Genomic DNA, 20,000 nt, shown 5'->3' with positions numbered 1-20,000 from the left:
TAAGTTTATAAATTTGTTGTTTTGTTTTCAGTATTGTGTTTTGTTTTGCACTTCTCAGCCACCGTATGAATGAGAATAAGTTCCTCTTGCAGCTTCTCTTCTCTGATGATGTGGGCGGGGCAACCTGTCACTCACATGACATCAGCCAATAGCGAACCACAACCATCCAATCAAATCCCCACAGACACAATCAAGCCCCGCCCACATGTGTTCTTGTTCCAGAAGCGTTTCCCTCAGATATACAGAACAATAGAGGAGAGAAGACGCGCAAGGCTTTAAGCGAGTTACGTGTGTGTTACCTGGTCGTCGGACACCTGCTCCAGGTACAGGTGTGTGTTGTTGATCAGACGCATGCGTGTGTATCCGTAATCAGTGCTTCTGAACGCGCTCCAGTCTCGAGGCTTAGGGATGAAGCCGTCATGCTTTTCCCGACATCCCTGACCAGACAAAATCAGTGTATAACAACATCCCACAATGCAATGCACTCAACATGACCTTCCATTTGCAGTGATGAATGAGCTGGAAGTGATTATATTAATAAGGCACGACACTACAGGCAAAAACTGGTGTTTTCATGCACTGGTCAAATTTTAAGAGGAATTTGGCTTTTCATAACTAGAATAGCAGAAAGCAAGTGTTTATTTATTAAAACAAGTGTGTATTTTATTGCACTTGATCTATTAGTCTCTTTAAAGGCGGTGAGTTTGGGTCATGTGATAAAGAAACTATTAATAAATGCAGGGTTCGTACAGATACTGAAAAATGATAGTGCTTTTCCAGGACTACAATCAGTGATCTCACTTATTAAACAATATCTTTATTATCTTTCAATTTAAAAAAAAGGTGAATAGATAAATTAAAATAAACAAAATGGTACAAATAAAGTGCATAACTACATTGTTAAAAGCGCTATATAAATGAGGATGACTTGACTGACTTTAATTTTGCATGAAAATATATATTTTTTATCGATAAAATTAAACTTTAATTTCACATAGATTGTTTTTCAATAATTCAAGCACTTTTCAAGTACCTTTTCATAAATATGGCTGTTTTCAAGGGTTTTCCAGGACTTGCATTTCAAAAAATCAAATTCAAGCACCTTGTACGAACCCTGTAGATGTTTATTGTTTATATATTTTATAGTTTAGGTCATGTGACAACAAAGTAACTAATAAGTGTTTATTGTTGCAAAACATGTGCTGCTTCAGATACTATCTCTGATAAACAGCAGACAGTGTGTACTGTAGTATGCAGTGAGCTAGTTCTCCATTATGAAGGCATGAGTGTTTCACACTGATGATACTCACGGCTGATCCGGTGATTATGTGTACGGGTGCTTTAGGATTCACATACGGCTCTTCAAAGCTCCCGTTAAACACCTACGAGACACAGACACACGTCACATCTACATTATCATCTTAACACATAATGTCCTCATCTCCACTGCAGCGTCAGCTCTTTTCTCTCGGGCCCCAACCACACTACTGCGTTTTAGTTTAGAAACAGAGAATTAAAACGAATACGATCTCCGTCCACACCAGCGTTTCAGCTGCGTATTAGAACTGATCTCCGTCCACATTAAAACGACTGAAAACGCAGATCACGTGACCATTCACCTACACTGGGCGTGCGCGTGCCGGTGTAAACAGGAAATGGATTGACTCTCAGATTTCGCTGAGGTTGATAAGTGCCGATCTGGACATTCAAAAGTTTTCGCACCATTCTTCAGGAACTACAACTTCATTGATAAAATTATCCCACCATGCGCTGGTTCTTACCGGCTTAACTCAAAACCGACGCTCCATGTACGGTCGATACCGCCGCTGCACACGGAGTCACAGATCGCTGGAATAATAGCTAGCCTCCGGCGCATGTAGGCAGTTATAGCTTAGTGAAATGCAGAATTTACTTGCACTAACGTAACTAGGAGTCCAGGCTGTTGTTGTGCGTTTTCTTCAGTTGACACCCAATCAGAGAGCAGAGCGTGAGCCTCTGCGTCATCGTTTCTAAAGTGACCCGTCTTCACTAAAACGTCCTCCGGAGATTCAAAACGGGGTCGGCAGCGTTTCTAAACTTCTCTGTTTTAGGTCTTCGTTTTTGCCGTTTTAGTGTGGACGGGAGGAGCAAACGTAGCAAAAGGTCTGCGTTTCTAAACTAAAACGTTGTAGTGTGGATGGGGCCTCAGTGTCTGAAACGCTTCGATCGAAGATTCAGGGTGTATTCACACCTGCCTTGTTTGGTTCGATTGAATCGAACTCTAGTTCGTTTACCCCCCTGGTGCGGACCTTTTGGGCAGGTGTGAATACAGCAATCGAACTCTGGTGCGGACCAAACAACCGAACCGAGACCCAGCTGAAGAGGTGGTCTCGGTACGGTTCCAAACGAACTCTGGTACGGTTCGTTTACGGTGTGAACATGAACCGACCCAATTGCAAGAAAGCACTGCGCCTTTGAGTTAACAGGAAAACTTTGACAGCCTACTACATTCCATTCCGGCGCGCTGTCTGGCCACACGATACTGTTGAGCGTCTTTCTGCGCGTCGTGTGTGCATCATTGGAATGGAATGAATGAATGAATGAATGAGTGACAGGGCTCTCAAGTGTCACGCATTGAGCGTGACAGTCACTCATTTCGGTCTTTTGTCACGCTCTCCCACCACACATTGTATTTCTCACGCTGAAAAACTATTTGTAATATATTTAATATGCCGCAGCGCCCAAAACTCTGACCGCGCCGCTCTCACTGTGGAACCGGCAGGAAGCGCGTCTCCTCTGGTGTTGTTAGCCAATCAGAAAATAGCACTATTGTATCTGGGTAAGATTTAACGCAACAACCAATGACACCGAGTTGGCACGACATTTTGGTTCACTTGCAAAAAGAGCAGTGTGAAAGCGAACCGTACCAACAAAAAAACAAAAAAAATTTTTGGTCCGGACCAAAGCAAGTGAACTATCGGACTTTCCTGGTGTGAATACACCCTCAGTCTCTCTAAGCCTCTCTAACAACATGAACCAAACTCTTCCAGTCTCAGGATAAACTACAGTGTTTGGGGGCGGAGCTAAGAGACGCTGCTCAGCCAATCAAGAGCACAGGCTGGTATTATGCAAATGAATTATAAACCTACAGCAGGAAGTGAGACTGAATTACTGACGACTCGTTTCAGTTCTGAATCACTTCTTTCTTTTAGGAGACAAAAACTCCATTTATCTTTGATCTTTAAAGGGGTGGTAAAACACGATTTGACTTTTCTAACTTTAGCTAGTGTGTAATGTTTCTGTTTGAGCATAAACAACATCTGCAAAGTTACAGCGCTCAAAGTTCAAAGCAAACGAAGATATTTGCTTTTAAAGAAATCAATTCCTAAGGACTACAGCAAACGGCCGGTAGGGACGACACCACATTCCTCCAGGGTTGCTGACGTCACTAACCCCAATATTTACATAAACCCCTCCTCCGAGAATACGAAATAAGGGGGCGAGGCCATTTTATATTGCGTTGGAGAAGAGTTATTGTGGTATAGGAGTTGTTGCCGCCGCAATGTCGTCGAAACGCTGTTATATTCATCAGTGCCCGGATTGCAGGTCCACTGTGTTCAGCCTTCCTAGGGTCGCGGGAGTTAGGGATCAATGGTTAATTATTACCCAAATCTCGCTCTCTGTGCTGCACATGTTACGGAGGAAAGCTTCCACAATCTTGGCGAGTTCAATGCCGGATTCGCACCTCGGCTTGTCCTGAAAGATGGAGCAGTTCCAACTTTAAGAACAGAAGCTGTTGTTTACGGGCCACAACCTGTAAGTAGGATTTATTTTTCGTCGATGTGTTTTCCTGTAATAGTTCGTATTGTTAATTGTATGTTGTAGCAAGGAAGTAAACAAGTGACACCGCTGTTTGGCTCTGCTGGTTTGTTAAATGCTCATTCATACTTAACGTTATCTGACAAACACCTAACGTTACAAACTGTTTTTAAATCTCAACACCGAACTCGGAATTAGTGTAAATTATTCTTTGATTAGAGTTTTTATGTATTGTTTATCGCTTGTTTATCTACAGGCATGCTAAACATGGTTCTGTGTTTGATTTGGCTACTGTAGTAAAGCCGATGTTTAGTGTTCGTTTTGGGTTAATAGTTCTGGCGACAGATATTTGTCTACAATCGTTATAAAAATACAAAAGTAACTGCCATACAGTCAGAAACGATCACTATAGATCCGCAGTCTTTACTCAAAAAAATCCCTTTGAGGACTGTAGTATAATTTGTAAGAACGATTATATGAAATTCTTGTTTATTTTTTTGTAATACTATAATAATTAGTACAATTAAATAACAGCGTATCTAAAAGGTAATGAGAGAACAACAAAAAACAAACCTTTCTGAAACGTTGTTTATCAGCCGTTCTTGAACAGGTTCTGCTCAAATATCTTCACTAACATTCTCTGGGTCCGATTCGGGCTCAAATTGGTATGGTTTTATTGACGCCATTGTTTATAATACACCAAAGCACAAACTAGGCTACCGGTAAAGGCAAGGGGCGTGACGTTTCCGGAAAACGTGCACTAGTCAGTTAGCGAATCACAACACACTGGGCCAGCTAACCAATCTGAGCCCATTGCGTAGTTTTGAGGGACTGGATTCATAGAACCAGGAAACCATCAGACCGTTTTTACAAGAGGAACAGAGCAGTGTAGAATAAAGATAAAATATATGAAAAATAATGCAATTTTTAAAAAACGAAGCATGAACACATGTTACAGTGCACCCCACAAACACAATCAAGCCTTCGAAAAAATGAGTCTTACCACCCCAAACTTTGCAGAGCTTTTATATTCACAAACAACTTTATTACACACTACATGAACGATAATATCCCATAAATCATATCCAGCATTAATTAGGGGCACTTTAACTGATCAGTTTAGTGATGTCAGCACATGATTACCTTGTATCCGTACACAGGCCAGAGTCTCTCATACGTGTGTTCATGAGCCCAGAGCTCCAGATCCACTCCTGCAAACACACACACACACACACACACACACACAGGTTAGGCTTGTCAACGTAATCATTCAGCTCATCATTAAAGATTTATTATACAGATCAACATGTGCAGGCATCATGAAGGAAAGAAACTACAGGTGAATATGAGTGAAAACTATTATACCTAATATATATAGATAATATACTTCCCCAGTTCTCTGAAATGCTGTTTAAATATGCAAATGAGGCATTATCTAATTAAATATGCACTCATTTGGATACATTTCAGAAATATGAACATTGGATAAAAAACAAATACATTTTCACAATGTTTTTATGAGTAAAATGTTATAATATATGAACAAACCCTTCAGAATATAGATGTGAATAAAAGTGTAAAGCTGCTAAAGTGGAGATTCTGACTCAAAATCTGCAAACGCAAATAGATAAATAATAAAATATACACTGGTTTTCTCTCCGCTAGTCTAAAAGAAGACGAATGTTATGGAAGTAAAATAGACCAAAATCTCAAAACCTCGTACCATAGTGATAGAATAAATCCTCCAGTCCAGGAGCAACAGGTTTCGTGTCGTTGCGTCCGGTGCGGACCTGAAACAACGTCATACACAAACACATTTACATTACAAACACAACATTAATCTGAGGTGGAGTGAACACAGAAATGCTGTCTAACTAGATCCATTCAGGTTTATATCAGAAAACAGTCGTGTTTATATTTCACAGACACATAAACTGACTCTTCTGAGGAAGAACTAGTTCATGAGCTTCATCACATTAAATCAGGAAGATAATCTGAGTTATTATCTTCAGCAAACCTTTTTTAAATATTTTTTATTGTTACTATGCAAACGTTTCTGAAATGTGATTGTTTACATCTGTGTAATGTTACGGTCTATGGTCTGAAAACATTGATGAATCTTTATAAACTCTCGATCACCTGAATCCTCAAGCATCATTATTAAACTGAAACAAATTAAGCAGGATTTACTTTAAAACTGCTAGTAAATTTAATAAATAATTACAAAGAAATGGCAAGTAACACACTGAGCAAACGTTCTTTCACATGCGACCGTCTGCAGTGTTAAAGTGCCTCTATTAATGCTTTATGGGATATTATCGTTCATGTAGTGTGTATTAAAGCTGTTTGTGAATGAAAAAACTCTGCAGAATTTCAAAAATCAGAGATAAATGGAGTTTTTGTCTCCTAAAAGAAAGAAGTGACACTGAACTGAAACGAGTCGTCAGTAATTCAGACTCACTTCCTGCTGTAGGTTTGTAACTCATTAGCATAATCCCAGCCTGTGCTCTTGATTGGCTGAGCAGCGTCTCTTAGCTCCGCCCTCAAAAACTGTAGTTTATCTAAGACTGGAAGAGTTTGGTTCGTGTTGTTCGTGTCGAGAAGACGCTGTTTTAGACTTTGATGAGATTGATGCGGTAAAACCCACGCCATCGTTACTGTTCGTATCACTGTGATCAAGAGCTGAGATTCAGATATGATAATGAGCGTTTGCTTTCTGACCAATCAGAGCAGAGCAGCTCTCAGAGAGGCGGGGCTTAGAGAGACTGAATCTTCGATCGAAGCGTTTCAGACACTGAGAGAAAAGAGCTGATGCTGCAGTGCAGATTATGAGGACATTAGTGTTTATCGTGTGTGAAACTGTTTTACAAGACCAAAACTAAATTAGGAGCCTTTAAAATAGCATAATCGGGGCACTTAGATAGATTCGAGAGAAGAGCGTATGAGGTTAAACACGTCGACCGCTGCAGAACAAACAGATGAGAATGAATTGAAGATATTAGAACGCAGTCATCAGATTAGCTGTTGAATGTCAGATACATACGTAGCTCTGAAAGCGTGTGCAGTCGTCACCATCATCATCAGAACAATACATGGGTCTGTGTCCCATCGTGATGATCCACGGTCTCTGCGCCCGACTCTCAGGGCGGCTCGCCTCCTGAGTCAACGACAAACACACAACACTGTTACAACACATGCGGTTAAACAGAGCACAACGACAGCGAGAAACACAAACACACAACACTATTATAACATGCGGTTCAACAGAACACAACAACAGCGAGGAACACAAACACACAACACTATTATAACATAAGGTTAAAGGTGGGGAAAGTCGTTTTTGAAATATGCTGTTGGCCAGTGTTGATGTTTGAAATCAACCTAAACAAACACACCCCTTCTTCTTTGCTCCGCCTCCAAAACTCACAATCCAATCCCAACAGCCGAGTCGGCCTCGAACCCTGTTTCCCCTGCAAGCGAGTCGAGTGCACTAACAATGACGCTAAACACCGTATTCACCCAGTGTTACTCGGTGTCACCCGGTGTTCCTCAGTTTTCCTGAGTGTTTCCCAGTGTTCCTCAATGTTACCCAGTATTCCTCAGTGTTACTCAGTATTCCTCAGTGTCACCCAGTGTTACTCAGTGTCACCCAGTGTTCCTGAGTGTCACCCAGTGTTCCTGAGTGTTTCCCAGTGTTCCTCAATGTTACCAAGTGTTCCTCAGTGTTAACCAGTGTTCCTCAGTGTTACCCAGTGTTCCTCAGTGTTACCCAGTGTTCCTCAAAGTTACTAAGTGTTCCTCAGTGTTACCCAGTGTTACCCAGTGTTATCCAGTGTTTCTCAGTGTTACCCAGTGTTCCTCAGTGTTCCTCAGTGTTCCTCAGTGTTCCTGAGTGTTTCACAGTGTTCCTCAATGTTACCAAGTGTTCCTCAGTGTTTCCCAGTGTTCCTCAGTGTTACCCAGTTTTCCTCAGTGTTACACAGTGTTCCCCAGTGTTCCTCAGTGTTACCCAGTGTTCCTCAGTGTTACTCACGTGTTACTCACGTGTTACTCACGTGTTACTCACGTGTTACTCAGTGTTATCCAGTGTTCCTCAGTGTTACCCAGTGTTCCTCACTGTTACCCAGTGTTCCTCAGTGTTACCCAGTGTTCCTCAGTGTTACCCAGTGTTCCTCAGTGTTACCAAGTGTTTCCCAGTGTTCCTCAATGTTACCAAGTGTTCCTCAGTGTTCCTCAGTGTTACAGTGTTCCTCAGTGTTACACAGTGCTCCTCAGTGTTCCCCAGTGTTATCCAGTGTTCCCCAGTGTTATCCAGTGTTACACAGTGTTCCTCAGTGTTACACAGTGCTCCTCAGTGTTACACAGTGTTATCCAGTGTTCCCCAGTGTTACTCAGTGTTATCCAGTGTTACACAGTGTTCCTCAGTCTCAGTGTTCCCCAGTGTTACTCAGTGTTATCCAGTGTTACACAGTGTTCCTCAGTCCCAGTGTTTCTCAGTGTTACCCAGTTTTCCTCAGTGTTACACAGTGTTCCTCAGTGTTACCCAGTGTTCCTCAGTGTTCCTGAGTGTTACTCACGTGTTACTCAGTGTTATCCAGTGTTCCCCAGTGTTACAGTGTTCCTCAGTGTTACCCAGTGTTCCTCAATGTTACCCAGTGTTACCAAGTGTTCCTCAGTGTTTCCCAGTGTTACACAGTGTTCCTCAGTTTTACAGTGTTCCTCAGTGTTACACAGTGTTCCTCAGTGTTATCCAGTGTTCCTCAGTGTTACACAGTGTTCCTCAGTGTTACCCAGTGTTCCTCAGTGTTACCCAGTGTTCCTCAGTGTTACACAGTGTTCCTCAGTGTTACACAGTGTTATCCAGTGTTCCCCAGTGTTACTCACGTGTTACTCAGTGTTATCCAGTGTTACACAGTGTTACCCAGTGTTCCCCAGTGTTACACAGTGTTACTCACGTGTTACTCACGTGTTACTCACGTGTTACTCAGTGTTATCCGATGTCCCCCAGTGTTACTCACGTGTTACACAGTGTTCCCCAGTGTTCCTCAGTGTTACACAGTGTTCCTCAGTGTTCCTCAGTGTTACCCAGTGTTATTCACGTGTTATTCACGTGTTATCCAGTGTTCCCCAGTGTTCCTCAGTGTTACACAGTGTTACCAAGTGTTCCCCAGTGTTCCCCAGTGTTCCTCAGTGTTCCCCAGTGTTCCTCAGTGTTACACAGTGTTCCTCAGTGTTCCTCAGTGTTACCCAGTGTTCCTCAGTGTTCCCCAGTGTTCCTCAGTGTTACACAGTGTTCCTCAGTGTTCCTCAGTGTTACCCAGTGTTATTCACGTGTTATTCACGTGTTATCCAGTGTTCCCCAGTGTTCCTCAGTGTTACACAGTGTTACCAAGTGTTCCTCAGTGTTCCCCAGTGTTCCTCAGTGTTCCCCAGTGTTCCTCAGTGTTACACAGTGTTCCTCAGTGTTACCCAGTGTTCCTCAGTGTTCCCCAGTGTTCCTCAGTGTTACACAGTGTTCCTCAGTGTTCCTCAGTGTTACCCAGTGTTATTCACGTGTTATTCACGTGTTATCCAGTGTTCCCCAGTGTTCCTCAGTGTTACACAGTGTTACACAGTTTTACACAGTTACACAGTTTTACTCAGTGTTACTCAGTGTTACTCATATTTTCCTCAGTGTTCCTCACGTGTTACTCACGTGTTCCTCACGTGTTACTCAGTGTTCCTCACGTGTTACTCACGTGTTCCTCACGTGTTACTCACGTGTTCCTCACGTGTTACTCACGTGTTACTCACGTGTTACTCAGTGTTATCCGATGTCCCCCAGTGTTACTCACGTGTTACACAGTGTTCCCCAGTGTTCCTCAGTGTTACACAGTGTTCCTCAGTGTTACCCAGTGTTATTCACGTGTTACTCAGTGTTATCCAGTGTTCCCCAGTGTTCCTCAGTGTTACACAGTGTTACCAAGTGTTCCTCAGTGTTACACAGTGTTACACAGTTTTACAGTTTTACTCAGTGTTACTCAGTGTTACTCATATTTTCCTCAGTGCTACACACGTTTTCCTCAGTCTTACACACGTTTTCCTCAGTGTTCCTCAGTGTTACACACGTTTTCCTCAGTGTTACACACGTTTTCCTCAGTGTTCCTCAGTGTTACACACGTTTTCCTCAGTGTTCCTCACGTGTTCCTCAGTGTTACACACGTTTTCCTCAGTGTTCCTCAGTGTTACACACGTTTTCCTCAGTGTTACTCACGTGTTCCTCAGTGTTACTCACGAGTTCCTCAGTGTTCCTCAGTGTTACTCACGTGTTCCTCAGTGTTCCTCAGTGTTCCACACGTTTTCCTCAGTGTTCCTCAGTGTTACTCACGTGTTCCTCAGTGTTACTCACGTGTTCCTCAGTGTTACACACGTTTTCCTCAGTGTTACTCACGTGTTCCTCAGTGTTACTCACGTGTTCCTCAGTGTTCCTCAGTGTTACACACGTTTTCCTCAGTGTTCCTCAGTGTTACTCACGTGTCCCTCAGTGTTACTCACGTGTTCCTCAGTGTTAATCACGTGTTCCTCAGTGTTACTCACGTGTTCCTCTGTGTTACTCACGTGTTCCTCAGTGTTACTCACGTGTTCCTCAGTGTTACTCATTGTTACACAGTTTTACTCAGTGTTACTCAGTGTTAATTTTCCTCACGTTTTCCTCAGTGTTCCTCAGTGTTACTCACGTGTTCCTCAGTGTTACACACGTTTTCCTCAGTGTTCCTCTGTGTTACTCACGTGTTCCTCAGTGTTCCTCACGTGTTCCTCACGTGTTCCTCAGTGTTCCTCACGTGTTACTCACGTGTTACTCACGTGTTACTCACGTGTTACTCACGTGTTACTCACGTGTTACTCAGTGTTATCCGATGTCCCCCAGTGTTACTCACGTGTTACACAGTGTTCCCCAGTGTTCCTCAGTGTTACACAGTGTTCCTCAGTGTTCCTCAGTGTTACCCAGTGTTATTCACGTGTTATTCACGTGTTATCCAGTGTTCCCCAGTGTTCCTCAGTGTTACACAGTGTTACCAAGTGTTCCTCAGTGTTCCCCAGTGTTCCTCAGTGTTCCCCAGTGTTCCTCAGTGTTACACAGTGTTCCTCAGTGTTCCTCAGTGTTACCCAGTGTTCCTCAGTGTTCCCCAGTGTTCCTCAGTGTTACACAGTGTTCCTCAGTGTTCCTCAGTGTTACCCAGTGTTATTCACGTGTTATCCAGTGTTCCCCAGTGTTCCTCAGTGTTACACAGTGTTACACAGTTTTACACAGTTACACAGTTTTACTCAGTGTTACTCAGTGTTACTCATATTTTCCTCAGTGTTCCTCACGTGTTACTCACATGTTCCTCACGTGTTACTCACGTGTTCCTCACGTGTTACTCACGTGTTACTCACGTGTTACTCAGTGTTATCCGATGTCCCCCAGTGTTACTCACGTGTTACACAGTGTTCCCCAGTGTTCCTCAGTGTTACACAGTGTTCCTCAGTGTTACCCAGTGTTATTCACGTGTTACTCAGTGTTATCCAGTGTTCCCCAGTGTTCCTCAGTGTTACACAGTGTTACCAAGTGTTCCTCAGTGTTACACAGTGTTACACAGTTTTACAGTTACACAGTTTTACTCAGTGTTACTCAGTGTTACTCAGTGTTACTCATATTTTCCTCAGTGTTACACACGTTTTCCTCAGTCTTACACACGTTTCCTCAGTGTTCCTCAGTGTTACACACGTTTTCCTCAGTGTTACATACGTTTTCCTCAGTGTTCCTCAGTGTTACACACGTTTTCCTCAGTGTTCCTCACGTGTTCCTCAGTGTTACACACGTTTTCCTCAGTGTTCCTCACGTGTTCCTCAGTGTTACACACGTTTTCCTCAGTGTTCCTCAGTGTTACACACGTTTTCCTCAGTGTTACTCACGTGTTCCTCAGTGTTACTCACGAGTTCCTCAGTGTTCCTCAGTGTTACTCACGTGTTCCTCAGTGTTCCTCAGTGTTCCACACGTTTTCCTCAGTGTTCCTCAGTGTTACTCACGTGTTCCTCAGTGTTACACACGTTTTCCTCAGTGTTACTCACGTGTTCCTCAGTGTTACTCAGTGTTACACACGTTTTCCTCAGTGTTCCTCAGTGTTACTCACGTGTTCCTCAGTGTTACTCACGTGTTCCTCAGTGTTACTCACGTGTTCCTCAGTGTTACTCACGTGTTCCTCAGTGTTACTCATTGTTACACAGTTTTACTCAGTGTTACTCAGTGTTAATTTTCCTCACGTTTTCCTCAGTGTTCCTCAGTGTTACTCACGTGTTCCTCAGTGTTACACACGTTTTCCTCAGTGTTCCTCTGTGTTACTCACGTGTTCCTCAGTGTTCCTCACGTGTTCCTCACGTGTTCCTCACGTGTTCCTCACGTGTTCCTCAGTGTTACTCATTGTTACACAGTGTTACTCAGTGTTACTCATATTTTCCTCAGTGTTCCTCGGTGTTACTCACGTGTTCCTCAGTGTTCCTCAGTGTTCCTCAGTGTTACTCAGTGTTACACACGTTTTCCTCAGTGTTCCTCAGTGTTACACACGTTTTCCTCAGTGTTACTCACGTGTTCCTCAGTGTTACTCACGTGTTCCTCAGTGTTCCTCAGTGTTACACACGTTTTCCTCAGTGTTCCTCAGTGTTACTCACGTGTTCCTCAGTGTTGCACACGTTTTCCTCAGTGTTACTCACGTGTTCCTCAGTGTTACTCATTGTTACACAGTTTTACGCAGTGTTACCCAGTGTTACTCATATTTTCCTCACGTTTTCCTCAGTGTTCCTCAGTGTTACTCACGTGTTCCTCAGTGTTACACACGTTTTCCTCAGTGCTCCTCGGTGTTACTCACGTGTTCCTCACGTGTTCCTCACGTGTTCCTCAGTGTTCCTCAGTGTTCCTCAGTGTTACTCAGTGTTACACACGTTTTCCTCAGTGTTCCTCAGTGTTACTCACGTGTTCCTCAATGTTACTCATGTGTGGACCCGAATCAAAGCAACATCCGCGTGTGTTTTCAGGCCTTCCCGCTTCTCTCTCTCCAGCGCTGGACAGCGTTTCTAATATTAACACGGGTCCTAAAGCTTTTGCCCAGTCATAACCCTTTATTTTCCAGTGATTTCTTCAGAGCTTTTCTCTTTTGTATTGTGTCTCATCTCTATTTCTGCAAGTCTTTCTTTAAATCTCCCTCTTGCTCGTTCTCTCTCCTGCACCGTCATATGGCCCCTAATACTGATACTTCCAAACAGCATATTTCAAAAACCACTGATCCCACCTTTAAACAGAACACAATGTTTCAGGTTTCATTTGTTCAAGTTAGTTAACCACATGCATTGCTCATTTTTAGTTAATGCATTGACTAATGGGACCTTTTTGTAAAGATTATGACAATGATCATCCACAAAACAATCGATCTCAGCAGCATCTGCTGTGTGTTTATACCTCGAGATCCTTTCGTAGCCACTCGTACTGTCTGAAGAGCAGATCAAGGCCGTATTCCAGATAGAAATACACTTCGGTGGAAAAGGAGATGATGTGAGCGGGACCGACGTTCCAGCTACACACACACACACACACACACACACACACACACACACACACACACACTTATATAAACATGCTTCATTCTTCAGAAAATGATTAACAAACAAGCAGAGCTGGACTCTCTCTGTGTTTAAAACAAAACTTCAGGAGTTATTCCAGCTTTCTCTGATGATAAATCGTACCTGTACCACAGATTCTCTGTGTGTCCCGGCATACTGAAACGACTTTACTCAGTGTTATCCAGTGTTACACAGTGTTCCTCAGTCCCAGTGTTTCTCAGTGTTACCCAGTTTTCCTCAGTGTTACACAGTGTTCCCCAGTGTTACACAGTGTTCCTCAGTGTTACCCAGTGTTCCTCAGTGTTCCTGAGTGTTACTCACGTGTTACTCAGTGTTATCCAGTGTTCCCCAGTGTTACAGTGTTCCTCAGTGTTACCCAGTGTTCCTCAATGTTACCCAGTGTTACCAAGTGTTCCTCAGTGTTTCCCAGTGTTACACAGTGTTCCACAGTTTTACAGTGTTCCTCAGTGTTACACAGTGTTCCTCAGTGTTATCCAGTGTTCCTCAGTGTTACACAGTGTTCCTCAGTGTTACCCAGTGTTCCTCAGTGTTACCCAGTGTTACCCAGTGTTCCTCAGTGTTACACAGTGTTATCCAGTGTTCCCCAGTGTTACTCACGTGTTACTCAGTGTTATCCAGTGTTACACAGTGTTACCCAGTGTTACACAGTGTTCCTCAGTGTTACTCACGTGTTACTCACGTGTTACTCACGTGTTACTCACGTGTTACTCAGTGTTATCCGATGTCCCCCAGTGTTACTCACGTGTTACACAGTGTTCCCCAGTGTTCCTCAGTGTTACACAGTGTTCCTCAGTGTTCCTCAGTGTTACCCAGTGTTATTCACGTGTTATTCACGTGTTATCCAGTGTTCCCCAGTGTTCCTCAGTGTTACACAGTGTTACCAAGTGTTCCCCAGTGTTCCCCAGTGTTCCTCAGTGTTCCCCAGTGTTCCTCAGTGTTACACAGTGTTCCTCAGTGTTCCTCAGTGTTACCCAGTGTTCCTCAGTGTTCCCCAGTGTTCCTCAGTGTTACACAGTGTTCCTCAGTGTTCCTCAGTGTTACCCAGTGTTATTCACGTGTTATTCACGTGTTATCCAGTGTTCCCCAGTGTTCCTCAGTGTTACACAGTGTTACCAAGTGTTCCTCAGTGTTCCCCAGTGTTCCTCAGTGTTCCCCAGTGTTCCTCAGTGTTACACAGTGTTCCTCAGTGTTACCCAGTGTTCCTCAGTGTTCCCCAGTGTTCCTCAGTGTTACCCAGTGTTATTCACGTGTTATTCACGTGTTATCCAGTGTTCCCCAGTGTTCCTCAGTGTTACACAGTGTTACACAGTTTTACACAGTTACACAGTTTTACTCAGTGTTACTCATATTTTCCTCAGTGTTCCTCACGTGTTACTCACGTGTTCCTCACGTGTTACTCAGTGTTCCTCACGTGTTACTCACGTGTTCCTCACGTGTTACTCACGTGTTACTCACGTGTTACTCACGTGTTACTCACGTGTTACTCACGTGTTACTCAGTGTTATCCGATGTCCCCCAGTGTTACTCACGTGTTACACAGTGTTCCCCAGTGTTCCTCAGTGTTACACAGTGTTCCTCAGTGTTACCCAGTGTTATTCACGTGTTACTCAGTGTTATCCAGTGTTCCCCAGTGTTCCTCAGTGTTACACAGTGTTACCAAGTGTTCCTCAGTGTTACACAGTGTTACACAGTTTTACAGTTACACAGTTTTACTCAGTGTTACTCAGTGTTACTCATATTTTCCTCAGTGCTACACACGTTTTCCTCAGTCTTACACACGTTTTCCTCAGTGTTACACACGTTTTCCTCAGTGTTACACACGTTTTCCTCAGTGTTCCTCAGTGTTACACACATTTTCCTCAGTGTTCCTCACGTGTTCCTCAGTGTTACACACGTTTTCCTCAGTGTTCCTCAGTGTTACACACGTTTTCCTCAGTGTTACTCACGTGTTCCTCAGTGTTACTCACGAGTTCCTCAGTGTTCCTCAGTGTTACTCACGTGTTCCTCAGTGTTCCTCAGTGTTCCACACGTTTTCCTCAGTGTTCCTCAGTGTTACTCACGTGTTCCTCAGTGTTACTCACGTGTTCCTCAGTGTTACACACGTTTTCCTCAGTGTTACTCACGTGTTCCTCAGTGTTACTCACGTGTTCCTCAGTGTTCCTCAGTGTTACACACTTTTTCCTCAGTGTTCCTCAGTGTTACTCACGTGTCCCTCAGTGTTACTCACGTGTTCCTCAGTGTTAATCACGTGTTCCTCTGTGTTACTCACGTGTTCCTCTGTGTTACTCACGTGTTCCTCAGTGTTACTCACGTGTTCCTCAGTGTTACTCATTGTTACACAGTTTTACTCAGTGTTACTCAGTGTTAATTTTCCTCACGTTTTCCTCAGTGTTCCTCAGTGTTACTCACGTGTTCCTCAGTGTTACACACGTTTTCCTCAGTGTTCCTCTGTGTTACTCACGTGTTCCTCAGTGTTCCTCAGTGTTCCTCACGTGTTCCTCACGTGTTCCTCAGTGTTCCTCACGTGTTACTCACGTGTTACTCACGTGTTACTCACGTGTTACTCACGTGTTACTCACGTGTTACTCACGTGTTACTCAGTGTTATCCGATGTCCCCCAGTGTTACTCACGTGTTACACAGTGTTCCCCAGTGTTCCTCAGTGTTACACAGTGTTCCTCAGTGTTCCTCAGTGTTACCCAGTGTTATTCACGTGTTATTCACGTGTTATCCAGTGTTCCCCAGTGTTCCTCAGTGTTACACAGTGTTACCAAGTGTTCCTCAGTGTTCCCCAGTGTTCCTCAGTGTTCCCCAGTGTTCCTCAGTGTTACCCAGTGTTCCTCAGTGTTCCCCAGTGTTCCTCAGTGTTACACAGTGTTCCTCAGTGTTCCTCAGTGTTACCCAGTGTTATTCACGTGTTATCCAGTGTTCCCCAGTGTTACACAGTGTTACACAGTTTTACACAGTTACACAGTTTTACTCAGTGTTACTCAGTGTTACTCATATTTTCCTCAGTGTTCCTCACGTGTTACTCACGTGTTCCTCACGTGTTACTCACGTGTTCCTCACGTGTTCCTCACGTGTTCCTCACGTGTTCCTCACGTGTTACTCACGTGTTACTCACGTGTTACTCAGTGTTATCCGATGTCCCCCAGTGTTACTCACGTGTTACACAGTGTTCCCCAGTGTTCCTCAGTGTTACACAGTGTTCCTCAGTGTTACCCAGTGTTATTCACGTGTTACTCAGTGTTATCCAGTGTTCCCCAGTGTTCCTCAGTGTTACACAGTGTTACCAAGTGTTCCTCAGTGTTACACAGTGTTACACAGTTTTACAGTTACACAGTTTTACTCAGTGTTACTCAGTGTTACTCATATTTTCCTCAGTGTTACACACGTTTTCCTCAGTCTTACACACGTTTTCCTCAGTGTTCCTCAGTGTTACACACGTTTTCCTCAGTGTTACATACGTTTTCCTCAGTGTTCCTCAGTGTTACACACGTTTTCCTCAGTGTTCCTCACGTGTTCCTCAGTGTTACACACGTTTTCCTCAGTGTTCCTCACGTGTTCCTCAGTGTTACACACGTTTTCCTCAGTGTTCCTCAGTGTTACACACGTTTTCCTCAGTGTTACTCACGTGTTCCTCAGTGTTACTCACGAGTTCCTCAGTGTTCCTCAGTGTTACTCACGTGTTCCTCAGTGTTCCTCAGTGTTCCACACGTTTTCCTCAGTGTTCCTCAGTGTTACTCACGTGTTCCTCAGTGTTACACACGTTTTCCTCAGTGTTACTCAGTGTTACACACGTTTTCCTCAGTGTTCCTCAGTGTTACTCACGTGTTCCTCAGTGTTACTCACGTGTTCCTCAGTGTTACTCACGTGTTCCTCAGTGTTACTCACGTGTTCCTCAGTGTTACTCATTGTTACACAGTTTTACTCAGTGTTACTCAGTGTTAATTTTCCTCACGTTTTCCTCAGTGTTCCTCAGTGTTACTCACGTGTTCCTCAGTGTTACACACGTTTTCCTCAGTGTTCCTCTGTGTTACTCACGTGTTCCTCAGTGTTCCTCACGTGTTCCTCAGTGTTCCTCACGTGTTCCTCACGTGTTCCTCACGTGTTCCTCAGTGTTACTCAGTGTTACTCATTGTTACACAGTTTTACTCAGTGTTACTCAGTGTTACTCATATTTTCCTCAGTGTTCCTCGGTGTTACTCACGTGTTCCTCAGTGTTCCTCAGTGTTCCTCAGTGTTACTCAGTGTTACACACGTTTTCCTCAGTGTTCCTCAGTGTTACACACGTTTTCCTCAGTGTTACTCACGTGTTCCTCAGTGTTCCTCAGTGTTACACACGTTTTCCTCAGTGTTCCTCAGTGTTACTCACGTGTTCCTCAGTGTTGCACACGTTTTCCTCAGTGTTACTCACGTGTTCCTCAGTGTTACTCATTGTTACACAGTTTTACGCAGTGTTACTCAGTGTTACTCATATTTTCCTCAGTGTTCCTCAGTGTTACTCACGTGTTCCTCAGTGTTACACACGTTTTCCTCAGTGCTCCTCGGTGTTACTCACGTGTTCCTCAGTGTTCCTCACGTGTTCCTCACGTGTTCCTCAGTGTTCCTCAGTGTTACTCAGTGTTACTCAGTGTTACTCAGTGTTACACACGTTTTCCTCAGTGTTCCTCAGTGTTACTCACGTGTTCCTCAATGTTACTCATGTGTGGACCCGAATCAAAGCAACATCCGCGTGTGTTTTCAGGCCTTCCCGCTTCTCTCTCTCCAGCGCTGGACAGCGTTTCTAATATTAACACGGGTCCTAAAGCTTTTGCCCAGTCATAACCCTTTATTTTCCAGTGATTTCTTCAGAGCTTTTCTCTTTTGTATTGTGTCTCATCTCTATTTCTGCAAGTCTTTCTTTAAATCTCCCTCTTGCTCGTTCTCTCTCCTGCACCGTCATATGGCCCCTAATACTGATACTTCCAAACAGCATATTTCAAAAACCACTGATCCCACCTTTAAACAGAACACAATGTTTCAGGTTTCATTTGTTCAAGTTAGTTAACCACATGCATTGCTCATTTTTAGTTAATGCATTGACTAATGGGACCTTTTTGTAAAGATTATGACAATGATCATCCACAAAACAATCGATCTCAGCAGCATCTGCTGTGTGTTTATACCTCGAGATCCTTTCGTAGCCACTCGTACTGTCTGAAGAGCAGATCAAGGCCGTATTCCAGATAGAAATACACTTCGGTGGAAAAGGAGATGATGTGAGCGGGACCGACGTTCCAGCTACACACACACACACACACACACACACACACACACACACTTATATAAACATGCTTCATTCTTCAGAAAATGATTAACAAACAAGCAGAGCTGGACTCTCTCTGTGTTTAAAACAAAACTTCAGGAGTTATTCCAGCTTTCTCTGATGATAAATCGTACCTGTACCACAGATTCTCTGTGTGTCCCGGCATACTGAAACGACTCCGGTAGTGGGAGAAATTACTGGAAGAAGAATAAACACAGACAGACTGAAAACCACAGCAACTCACTCATCATGTGAAACAAACACCAGTGAGAGACACACTTTCGACACTCTCGAGTTTCTTCCGGCTCATAAACATGAGATACGGGTGTGGGTTTAAACACTGACAAATTCAGGGTCAGTGAACGGAGAGGGTGGGGTCAAAGGTTAAGAGGTCAGGGGTCATTTCCGTCGTGCAGGGGTCGTAAGGTCACGGCTAGGAAAACAACAGGCCTCTGCAGACGTTTGCTGCATTACAGGCTAAAATTACAGCGCAAAAAACACTTCCATCCATAATCAATCATGTTTAACATCAATGTTTCTGTGAGTTATTGAGGTAAACCCACAGGTTTGGTAAATTTTGTTTTATTGATAAATTGTTAAATATCATAACCATATTTGTAAATGCAAAAATATTTTAAGCCCTCCTTTCATATATTTCTATGTGAGTTTGTTCAAATGTTTCAGAGTTTCAAAAAACATAATAGAAAGTCTGAAACTCTATGTTTCTCTTTGTCAAAATATTTACTATTTTAGTATATTTTTCTTTGATGTCTATATCGGCTACTTGTTTGTCTTCATCCTTGCTTCTCTTTTTTATTGTTTTCTTAAATTCAAACTGTGCGTTAGTCTCAATGGAAGAGTCTTACTTTGTTGATTGTTCCCGGTCATGTTATGTACATTCTTCTGCAATAAAAATAAATCCACAGGTTTGTGCTTCCCTCCAGTGGTCAGAGGTCAAACTGCACACATGACTTCACTAAAACACACGCTCTGGTGAATCATGTACACTGCCGGGCAAATGCCTGGAATAATTAAGATTTTTAGCACCGTTAGGACACTTTCATTCTGGCTAATTTCTGCCCTCAGTATGACTTTGTAACCCGGGTAAAGTCCAGTAATGCCTGTCTCTGAAAGACACTGAGGTTGAGATCAGGTTTAGGATAAGAACAGGTTAAACACACTCACAATGAAGACTCGTGGTTTCCCGGACACGTCATGTACGGTGTGTAAGCAGCGATGGA

The 20,000-nt window shown here is 43.4% G+C and overlaps 1 protein-coding gene across 2 annotated transcripts in view; it reads right to left on the bottom strand.

Moving 5' to 3' along the window:
• Positions 1–20,000, bottom strand: part of acp7 (acid phosphatase 7, tartrate resistant (putative)) — a 30,459-nt gene that overhangs the window by 5,252 nt on the left and 5,207 nt on the right. For both annotated transcript variants that reach the window (XM_077221735.1, XM_077221736.1), the window contains exons 6-13: positions 19,945–20,000; positions 18,894–18,956; positions 18,620–18,734; positions 6,842–6,955; positions 5,522–5,588; positions 4,942–5,009; positions 1,311–1,382; positions 300–437 (exon numbers count right to left, since the gene is read on the bottom strand). The exon at positions 19,945–20,000 is cut by the window's right edge and continues 42 nt beyond it. In XM_077221735.1, the coding sequence (XP_077077850.1) occupies positions 300–437; positions 1,311–1,382; positions 4,942–5,009; positions 5,522–5,588; positions 6,842–6,955; positions 18,620–18,734; positions 18,894–18,956; positions 19,945–20,000 (693 nt within the window). The remainder of the gene's footprint in view (positions 1–299; positions 438–1,310; positions 1,383–4,941; positions 5,010–5,521; positions 5,589–6,841; positions 6,956–18,619; positions 18,735–18,893; positions 18,957–19,944) is intronic.

This window comes from Siphateles boraxobius, unplaced genomic scaffold (genome assembly GCF_051911475.1).
Source record: "Siphateles boraxobius isolate OS27281-9 unplaced genomic scaffold, OSU_SipBor_1 85, whole genome shotgun sequence".
In the NCBI taxonomy this organism is placed as follows: domain Eukaryota; kingdom Metazoa; phylum Chordata; class Actinopteri; order Cypriniformes; family Leuciscidae; genus Siphateles; species Siphateles boraxobius.
Note: the sequence above shows the minus strand (reverse complement) of the source record. Positions and strands in the feature narration are given on the sequence as shown.